The sequence below is a fragment of the Rhinoderma darwinii genome, chromosome 7 (genome assembly GCF_050947455.1).
Source record: "Rhinoderma darwinii isolate aRhiDar2 chromosome 7, aRhiDar2.hap1, whole genome shotgun sequence".
In the NCBI taxonomy this organism is placed as follows: Eukaryota; Metazoa; Chordata; class Amphibia; order Anura; family Rhinodermatidae; genus Rhinoderma; species Rhinoderma darwinii.
In genome coordinates this window covers 145513407-145526638 of record NC_134693.1, presented here as the reverse complement: position 1 = coordinate 145526638, position 13232 = coordinate 145513407, and the positions used below count along the sequence as shown (strand labels likewise).

General features: G+C 30.8%; 1 protein-coding gene across 1 annotated transcript in view; it reads left to right on the top strand.

The window, feature by feature from the left end:
- The window catches only part of FANCD2 (FA complementation group D2), a 51854-nt gene that overhangs the window by 26352 nt on the left and 12270 nt on the right, over positions 1-13232 (top strand). The window contains exons 21-23 of the mRNA XM_075832017.1: positions 208-323; positions 399-507; positions 12145-12249. Coding sequence (XP_075688132.1) covers positions 208-323; positions 399-507; positions 12145-12249 — 330 coding nt within the window. The remainder of the gene's footprint in view (positions 1-207; positions 324-398; positions 508-12144; positions 12250-13232) is intronic.

Here is a 13232-nt window from a genome sequence, read left to right as displayed (position 1 = left end):
TCCGCCAGTGTTTTGGTGTGGAAACCGCGACTTGGCTTTGAAATCCACGGTGGTAAATTCTTTGCCAATTAAACGGCACGGTGGATTTTCCTAAAAAAAAAAAGGATCGGGTTTGTGGGCTGATTTCTTGTTTGTTTCTGTACGTTGCCCTACGGGCTCACGGGGGACTCTGCTCCATCACCTGTCCTGATTTGTGTCCCTATGAAGGTTGCCCGATCTACCTGACCGACCTGGAAGTCATGGACAAGGTGGAGTCTCTGTCTAAGCCGGAGCGGGACTTCCTGTGTTCACTTCTCTTCCTGGCTATTAACTGGTTCATAGAGGTGAATATGATAAAGCCGCAATAGCCAGCGCTCACAGCTGGAGACTCGTGACTGACCCTGAACTCTTTACTACAGGTGGTCAACGCCTTCTGTAAGCAGCCGAACGCTGACATGAAGGGGAAAGTGCTGAGCCGCCTGCAGAACATCACGCTCCTGCGCTCCAGCCTGGAGAAATGTCTGCCCGGTACCACAACATGTGTACATCAAGTCTCACATGAATTCCAGCTGAAATTTTCAGCCTGGTGGAGGATTTTTCCAAACGGATATAACTACTATAAGGCCCTGTTCACACTGAAGTTTTTTTTGTCGCAGAAACAGTGTCAAAAACGGTTGCAGAAAACTGGCCAAACTGCCTCCCATTGTTTTCAATCGGAGGTGGAGGCGGTTTTTTCTCGCTCGCAGAAAAAAAACAGCTCACGGGAAGCAGAAGCGACATGCCTTATCTTGAGGCCTTTTTCCATCTCAAAAACCCCATTGAAATCAATGGGAGACGTAAAAAACGCTGCGAACGGCCAACGCTTTTATGGACGCATTTTTTTCCTTTGCGTCAAAAAACACCTATGGTGCAAAACCACTTTAAAAAAACTACTGATTTTTCCAGGCAAAATTTTCTACCTGCAGAAAACTTAGTGTGAACATAGCCTACTACTGCTCCTGTATACAAGAATATAACTACTATAATACTGCTCCTATATACAAGAATATAACTACTATAATACTGCTCCTATATACAAGAATATAACTACTATAATACTGCTCCTATATACAAGAATATAACTACTATAACACTGCCCCCTATATACAAGAATATAACTACTATAATACTGCCCCCTATATACAAGAATATAACTACTCTAATACTGCTCCTATATACAAGAATATAACTACTATAATACTGCTCCTATATACAGGAATATAACTACTATAACACTGCCTCCTATATACAAGAATATAACTACTATAATACTGCCCCCTATATACAAGAATATAACTACTATAATACTGCCTCCTATATACAAGAATATAACTACTATAATACTGCTCCTATATACAAGAATATAACTACTATAATACTGCCCCCTATGTACAAGAATATAACTACTATAATACTGCTCCCTATATACAAGAATATAACTACTATAATACTGCCCCTATATACAAGAATATAACTACTATAATACTGCTCCTATATACAAGAATATAACTACTATAATACTGCCCCTATATACAAGAATATAACTACTAGAATACTGCTCCTATATACAAGAATATAACTACTATAATACTGCCCCTATATACAGGAATATAACTACTATAATACTGCTCCCTATATACAAGAATATAACTACTATAATACTGCCCCCTATATACAAGAATATAACTACTATAATACTGCTCCTATATACAAGAATATAACTACTATAACACTGCCTCCTATATACAAGAATATAACTACTATAATACTGCTCCCTATATACAAGAATATAACCACTATAATACTGCCCCCTATATACAAGAATATAACTACTATAATACTGTCCCCTATGTACAAGAATATAACTACTATAATACTGCCGCCTATATACAAGAATATAACTACTATAATACTGCTCCTATATACAAGAATATAACTACTATAATACTGCTCCCTATATACAAGAATATAACTACTATAATACTGCTCCTATACACAAGAATATAACTACTATAATACTGCTCCTATATACAAGAATATAACTACTATAATACTGCTCCTATATACAAGAATATAACTACTATAATACTGCTCCCTATATACAAGAATATAACTACTATAATACTGCTCCTATATACAAGAATCTAACTACTATAATACTGCTCCTATACACAAGAATATAACTACTATAATACTGCTCCTATATACAAGAATATAACTACTATAATACTGCTCCTATACACAAGAATATAACTACTATAATACTGATCACTATATACAAGAATATAACTACTATAATACTGCCCCTATATACAAGAATATAACTACTATAATACTGCCACTATATACAAGAATATAACTACTATAAAACTGCCCCCTATATACAAGAATATAACTACTATACTGCCCCCTATATACAAGAATATAACTACTATAATACTGCCCCCTATATACAAGAATATAACTACTATAATACTGCCCCCTATATACAAGAATATAACTACTATAATACTGCCCCCTATATACAAGAATATAACTACTATAATACTGCCCCTATATACAAGAATATAACTACTATAATACTGCTCCTATATACAAGAATATAACTACTATAATACTGCCCCCTATATACAAGAATATAACTACTATAATACTGCCCCTATATACAAGAATATAACTACTATAACACTGCCTCCTATATACAAGAATATAACTACTATAATACTGCTCCTATATACAAGAATATAACTACTATAATACTGCTCCCTATATACAAGAATATAACTACTATAATACTGCTCCTATACACAAGAATATAACTACTATAATACTGCTCCTATACACAAGAATATAACTACTATAATACTGCTCACTATATACAAGAATATAACTACTATAATACTGCCACTATATACAAGAATATAACTACTATAAAACTGCCCCCTATATACAAGAATATAACTACTATACTGCCCCCTATATACAAGAATATAACTACTATAATACTGCCCCCTATATACAAGAATATAACTACTATAATACTGCCCCCTATATACAAGAATATAACTACTATAATACTGCCCCCTATATACACGAATATAACTACTATAATACTGTTCCCTATATACACGAATATAACTACTATAATACTGCCCCTATATATAAGAATATAACTACTATAATACTGCTCCTATATACAAGAATATAACTACTATAATACTGCCCCCTATATACAAGAATATAACTACTATAATACTGCCCCTATATACAAGAATATAACTACTATAATACTGCTCCTATACACAAGAATATAACTACTATAATACTGCCCCTATATACAAGAATATAACTACTATAATACTGCCCCCTATATACAAGAATATAACTACTATAATACTGCCCCCTATATACAAGAATATAACTACTATAATACTGCCCCTATATACAAGAATATAACTACTATAATACTGCTCCTATATACAAGAATATAACTACTATAATACTGCCCCCTATATACAAGAATATAACTACTATAATACTGCCCCTATATACAAGAATATAACTACTATAATACTGCCCCTATATACAAGAATATAACTACTATAATACTGCCCCCTATATACAAGAATATAACTACTATAATACTGCCCCCTATATACAAGAATATAACTACTATAATACTGCTCCTATATACAAGAATATAACTACTATAATACTGCTCCTATATACAAGAATATAACTACTATAATACTACTCCTATATACAAGAATATAACTACTATAATACTGCTCCTATATACAAGAATATAACTACTATAATACTGCTCCTATATACAAGAATATAACTACTATAATACTACTCCTATATACAAGAATATAACTATTATAATACTGCTCCCTATATACAAGAATATAACTACTATAATACTGGCCACTATATACAAGAATATAACTACTATAATACTGCCCCTATATACAAGAATATAACTACTATAATACTGCTCCTATATACAAGAATATAACTACTATAATACTACCCCCTATATACAAGAATATAACTACTATAATACTGCCCCTATATACAAGAATATCACTACTATAATACTGCCCCTATATACAAGAATATAACTACTATAATACTGCCCCCTATATACAAGAATATAACTACTCTAATACTGCCCCCTATATACACGAATATAACTACTATAATACTGCCCCCTATATACACGAATATAACTACTATAATACTGCCCCTATATACAAGAATATAACTACTATAATACTGCCACTATATACAAGAATATAACTACTATAAAACTGCCCCCTATATACAAGAATATAACTACTATACTGCCCCCTATATACAAGAATATAACTACTATAATACTGCCCCCTATATACAAGAATATAACTACTATAATACTGCTCCTATATACAAGAATATAACTACTATAATACTGCCCCCTATATACAAGAATATAACTACTATAATACTGCCCCTATATACAAGAATATAACTACTATAATACTGCCCCTATATACAAGAATATAACTACTATAATACTGCTCCTATATACAAGAATATAACTACTATAATACTGCCCCCTATATACAAGAATATAACTACTATAATACTGCCCCTATATACAAGAATATAACTACTATAATACTGCTCCTATATACAAGAATATAACTACTATAATACTACCCCCTATATACAAGAATATAACTACTATAATACTGCCCCTATATACAAGAATATCACTACTATAATACTGCCCCTATATACAAGAATATAACTACTATAATACTGCCCCCTATATACAAGAATATAACTACTCTAATACTGCCCCCTATATACACGAATATAACTACTATAATACTGCCCCCTATATACACGAATATAACTACTATAATACTGCCCCTATATATAAGAATATAACTACTATAATACTGCTCCTATACACAAGAATATAACTACTATAATACTGCCCCTATATACAAGAATATAACTACTATAATACTGCCCCCTATATACAAGAATATAACTACTATAATACTGCCCCCTATATACAAGAATATAACTACTATAATACTGCCCCTATATACAAGAATATAACTACTATAATACTGCTCCTATATACAAGAATATAACTACTATAATACTGCCCCCTATATACAAGAATATAACTACTATAATACTGCCCCTATATACAAGAATATAACTACTATAATACTGCCCCTATATACAAGAATATAACTACTATAATACTGCCCCCTATATACAAGAATATAACTACTATAATACTGCCCCCTATATACAAGAATATAACTACTATAATACTGCTCCTATATACAAGAATATAACTACTATAATACTGCTCCTATATACAAGAATATAACTACTATAATACTACTCCTATATACAAGAATATAACTACTATAATACTGCTCCTATATACAAGAATATAACTACTATAATACTGCTCCTATATACAAGAATATAACTACTATAATACTACTCCTATATACAAGAATATAACTATTATAATACTGCTCCCTATATACAAGAATATAACTACTATAATACTGCCCACTATATACAAGAATATAACTACTATAATACTGCCCCTATATACAAGAATATAACTACTATACTACTGCCCCCTATATACAAGAATATAAATACTATTATACTGCCCCCTATATACAAGAATATAACTACTATAATACTGCTACTATATACAAGAATATAACTACTATAATACTGCTCCTATATACAAGAATATAACTACTATAATACTGCTCCTATATACAAGAATATAACTACTATAATACTGCTCCCTATATACAAGAATATAACTACTATAATACTGCTCCTATACGCAAGAATATAACTACTATAATACTGCTCCTATATACAAGAATATAAATACTATTATACTGCCCGATATATACAAGAATATAACTACTATAATACTGCTCCTATATACAAGAATATAACTACTATAATACTGCTCCTATATACAAGAATATAACTACTATAATACTGCTCCTATATACAAGAATATAACTACTATAATACTGCCCCCTATATACAAGAATATAACTACTATAATACTACTCCTATATACAAGAATATAACTACTATAATACTGCCCCTATATACAAGAATATAACTACTATAATACTGCTCCTATATACAAGAATATAACTACTATAATACTGCCCCCTATATACAAGAATATAACTACTATAATACTGCCCCTATATACGAGAATATAAATACTATAATACTGCTCCTATATACAAGAATATAACAACTATAATACTGCCTCCTATATACAAGAATATAACTACTATAATACTGCCCCCTATATACAAGAATATAACTACTATAATACTGCTCCTATATACAAGAATATAACTACTATGATACTGCTCGCTATATACAAGAATATAACTACTATAATACTGCCCCTATATACAAGAATATAACTACTATAATACTGCTCCTATATACAAGAATATAACTACTATAATACTGCTCCTATATACAAGAATATAACTACTATAATACTGCCCCTATATACAAGAATATACCTACTATAATACTGCTCCTATGTACAAGAATATAACTACTATAATACTGCTCCTATATACAAGAATATAACTACTATAATACTGCTCCTATATACAAGAATATAACTACTATAATACTGCTCCTATATACAAGAATATAAATACTATAATACTGCTCCTATATACAAGAATATAACTACTATAATACTGCTCCTATATACAAGAATATAACTACTATAATACTGGCCCCTATATACAAGAATATAGCTACTATAATACTGCTCTCTATATACAAGAATATAACTACTATAATACTGCCACCTATATACAAGAATATAACTACTATAATACTGCCCCTATATACAAGAATATAACTACTATAATACTGCTCCATATATACAAGAATATAACTACTATAATACTGCTCCTATATACAAGAATATAACTACTATAATACTGCTCCTATGTACAAGAATATAACTACTATAATACTGCTCCTATATACAAGAATATAACTACTATAATACTGCCCCTATATACAAGAATATAACTACTATAATACTGCTCCTATATACAAGAATATAACTACTATAATACTACTCCTATATACAAGAATATAACTATTATAATACTGCTCCCTATATACAAGAATATAACTACTATAATACTGCCCACTATATACAAGAATATAACTACTATAATACTGCCCCTATATACAAGAATATAACTACTATACTACTGCCCCCTATATACAAGAATATAAATACTATTATACTGCCCCCTATATACAAGAATATAACTACTATAATACTGCTCCCTATATACAAGAATATAACTACTATAATACTGCTCCTATACACAAGAATATAACTACTATAATACTGCTCCTATATACAAGAATATAAATACTATTATACTGCCCGATATATACAAGAATATAACTACTATAATACTGCTCCTATATACAAGAATATAACTACTATAATACTGCTCCTATATACAAGAATATAACTACTATAATACTGCTCCTATATACAAGAATATAACTACTATAATACTGCTCCTATATACAAGAATATAACTACTATAATACTACTCCTATATACAAGAATATAACTATTATAATACTGCTCCCTATATACAAGAATATAACTACTATAATACTGCCCACTATATACAAGAATATAACTACTATAATACTGCCCCTATATACAAGAATATAACTACTATACTACTGCCCCCTATATACAAGAATATAAATACTATTATACTGCCCCCTATATACAAGAATATAACTACTATAATACTGCTCCCTATATACAAGAATATAACTACTATAATACTGCTCCTATACACAAGAATATAACTACTATAATACTGCTCCTATATACAAGAATATAAATACTATTATACTGCCCGATATATACAAGAATATAACTACTATAATACTGCTCCTATATACAAGAATATAACTACTATAATACTGCTCCTATATACAAGAATATAACTACTATAATACTGCTCCTATATACAAGAATATAACTACTATAATACTGCCCCCTATATACAAGAATATAACTACTATAATACTACTCCTATATACAAGAATATAACTACTATAATACTGCCCCTATATACAAGAATATAACTACTATAATACTGCTCCTATATACAAGAATATAACTACTATAATACTGCCCCCTATATACAAGAATATAACTACTATAATACTGCTCCTATATACAAGAATATAACTACTATAATACTGCTCCTATATACAAGAATATAACTACTATAATACTGCTCCCTATATACAAGAATATAACTACTATAATACTGCTCCTATACACAAGAATATAACTACTATAATACTGCCCCTATATACGAGAATATAACTACTATAATACTGCTCCTATACACAAGAATATAACTACTATAATACTGCTCCCTATATACAAGAATATAACTACTATAATACTGCTCCTATACACAAGAATATAACTACTATAATACTGCTCCTATATACAAGAATATAAATACTATAATACTGCTCCTATATACAAGAATATAACAACTATAATACTGCCTCCTATATACAAGAATATAACTACTATAATACTGCCCCCTATATACAAGAATATAACTACTATAATACTGCCCCCTATATACAAGAATATAACTACTATAATACTGCCCCTATATACAAGAATATAACTACTATACTACTGCCCCCTATATACAAGAATATAAATACTATTATACTGCCCCCTATATACAAGAATATAACTACTATAATACTGCTCCCTATATACAAGAATATAACTACTATAATACTGCTCCTATATACAAGAATATAAATACTATTATACTGCCCGATATATACAAGAATATAACTACTATAATACTGCTCCTATATACAAGAATATAACTACTATAATACTGCTCCTATATACAAGAATATAACTACTATAATACTGCTCCTATATACAAGAATATAACTACTATAATACTGCCCCCTATATACAAGAATATAACTACTATAATACTACTCCTATATACAAGAATATAACTACTATAATACTGCCCCTATATACAAGAATATAACTACTATAATACTGCTCCTATATACAAGAATATAACTACTATAATACTGCCCCCTATATACAAGAATATAACTACTATAATACTGCTCCTATATACAAGAATATAACTACTATAATACTGCTCCTATATACAAGAATATAACTACTATAATACTGCTCCCTATATACAAGAATATAACTACTATAATACTGCTCCAATACACAAGAATATAACTACTATAATACTGCCCCTATATACGAGAATATAACTACTATAATACTGCTCCTATACACAAGAATATAACTACTATAATACTGCTCCCTATATACAAGAATATAACTACTATAATACTGCTCCTATACACAAGAATATAACTACTATAATACTGCTCCTATATACAAGAATATAAATACTATAATACTGCTCCTATATACAAGAATATAACAACTATAATACTGCCTCCTATATACAAGAATATAACTACTATAATACTGCCCCCTATATACAAGAATATAACTACTATAATACTGCCCCCTATATACAAGAATATAACTACTATAATACTGCTCCTATATACAAGAATATAACTACTATGATACTGCTCGCTATATACAAGAATATAACTACTATAATACTGCCCCTATATACAAGAATATAACTACTATAATACTGCTCCTATATACAAGAATATAACTACTATAATACTGCTCCTATATACAAGAATATAACTACTATAATACTGCCCCTATATACAAGAATATACCTACTATAATACTGCTCCTATGTACAAGAATATAACTACTATAATACTGCTCCTATATACAAGAATATAACTACTATAATACTGCTCCCTATATACAAGAATATAACTACTGTAATACTGCTCCTATACACAAGAATATAACTACTATAATACTGCTCCTATATACAAGAATATAAATACTATTATACTGCCCGATATATACAAGAATATAACTACTATAATACTGCTCCTATATACAAGAATATAACTACTATAATACTGCTCCTATATACAAGAATATAACTACTATAATACTGCTCCTATATACAAGAATATAACTACTATAATACTGCCCCCTATATACAAGAATATAACTACTATAATACTACTCCTATATACAAGAATATAACTACTATAATACTGCCCCTATATACAAGAATATAACTACTATAATACTGCTCCTATATACAAGAATATAACTACTATAATACTGCCCCCTATATACAAGAATATAACTACTATAATACTGCTCCTATATACAAGAATATAACTACTATAATACTGCTCCTATATACAAGAATATAACTACTATAATACTGCTCCTATATACAAGAATATAACTACTATAATACTGCTCCCTATATACAAGAATATAACTACTATAATACTGCTCCTATACACAAGAATATAACTACTATAATACTGCCCCTATATACGAGAATATAACTACTATAATACTGCTCCTATACACAAGAATATAACTACTATAATACTGCTCCCTATATACAAGAATATAACTACTATAATACTGCTCCTATACACAAGAATATAACTACTATAATACTGCTCCTATATACAAGAATATAAATACTATAATACTGCTCCTATATACAAGAATATAACAACTATAATACTGCCTCCTATATACAAGAATATAACTACTATAATACTGCCCCCTATATACAAGAATATAACTACTATAATACTGCCCCCTATATACAAGAATATAACTACTATAATACTGCTCCTATATACAAGAATATAACTACTATGATACTGCTCGCTATATACAAGAATATAACTACTATAATACTGCCCCTATATACAAGAATATAACTACTATAATACTGCTCCTATATACAAGAATATAACTACTATAATACTGCTCCTATATACAAGAATATAACTACTATAATACTGCCCCTATATACAAGAATATACCTACTATAATACTGCTCCTATGTACAAGAATATAACTACTATAATACTGCTCCTATATACAAGAATATAACTACTATAATACTGCTCCTATATACAAGAATATAACTACTATAATACTGCTCCTATATACAAGAATATAAATACTATAATACTGCTCCTATATACAAGAATATAACTACTATAATACTGCTCCTATATACAAGAATATAAATACTATTATACTGCCCCCTATATACAAGAATATAACTACTATAATACTGCTCCTATATACAAGAATATAACTACTATAATACTGGCCCCTATATACAAGAATATAGCTACTATAATACTGCTCTCTATATACAAGAATATAACTACTATAATACTGCCACCTATATACAAGAATATAACTACTATAATACTGCCCCTATATACAAGAATATAACTACTATAATACTGCTCCATATATACAAGAATATAACTACTATAATACTGCTCCTATATACAAGAATATAACTACTATAATACTGCTCCTATGTACAAGAATATAACTACTATAATACTGCTCCTATATACAAGAATATAACTACTATAATACTGCCCCTATATACAAGAATATAACTACTATAATACTGCTCCTATATACAAGAATATAACTACTATAATACTGCCCCCTATATACAAGAATATAACTACTATAATACTGCTCCTATATACAAGAATATAACTACTATAATACTGCCCCCTATATACAAGAATATAACTACTATAATACTGCCCCCTATGATGATTATGCAGTTGAAGTCAAGATGTGCGACTGGAGTGCTTGTCTTGGTGGTTGGTTCATTAGATGACGTCTGGGGTTTGCTGTTGATGATGATCCATTGTGATATTTGGGATATTGTGTGATGGGCTGGAGGGGGTCATATATTTAATGAGAAGGTTATGGTGGGCTTTGACCTTCAGTATTATCGGTCTACCTGGAGGCTGAGCACTGATTTTCAGTTTTTCTTTATTCAGCTTGTCCTGGTTATATTCCTCCATGTGCTCGTTTTGACTGTGAGCAGATTGAGGGGTCACCCCCTGCATTACCGGCAGCCGCCAACACAAAGAAGACAATTAAAGGTATTGTCTGTACCTCAGGGCATGTAAGGGGGTAACGAGAGACGTCAGCCTCGAGGAGTTCTTAGCATTTTTGCCCTCTTTTTCCCTGACTGTTCTCCTCTAGTTTGGGGCATGTTGTGGTTTCTCACTGCAGATAATGTTATGAGCAGTTGTATGGCAGAGGTGAGAAGGGCCAACGCTGATATGAAGCCTCACCCCTGAGCTCCTGATTAGAATAGTCCTGACAGAATTTGGGTAAACTTAAATCGGCTGTCACCAGATTAGAAGTGTCCTGTCTCCTACATAATGTGATCAGCGCTGTAATGTAGATAACAGTGGTCCTAGCAATAAAGAGGCTGTCACCAGATTATAAGTGTCCTGTCTCCTACATAATGTGATCAGCGCTGTAATGTAGATAACAGTGGTCCTAATAATAAAGAGGCTGTCACCAGATTATTAGTGGCCTATATTGTACATGATGTGATCAGCGCTGTAATGTAGATAACAGTGGTCCTAGTAATAAAGAGGCTGTCACCAGATTATAAGTGTCCTGTCTCCTGCATAATGTGATCAGTGCTGTAATGTAGAGAACAGTGGTCCTAGTAATAAAGAGGCTGTCACCAGATTATAAGTGTCCTATCTCCTACATAATCTGATCGGCGCTGTAATGTAGATTACAGTGGCTTTTATTTTGAAAAACGATCAATTTTGACTAAGTTATGAACAATTTTATATTTATGCTAATTAGTCTCTTAATGGACAACTGGGCGTGTTCTTACTTTTTACCAACTGGGCGTTGTACAGAGGAGTGTATGATGCGGACCAATCAGCGTCATACACTTCTCATTGTTCCAGCGTGATTGTGCACTGTGTGATTGTGTAGTGAAGGAAGCTGGGCTGGAACAATGAGAAGTGTATGACGCTGATTGGTCCGCATCATACACTCCTCTGTACAACGCCCAGTTGGTAAAAAGTAAGAACACGCCCAGTTGTCCATTAAGAGA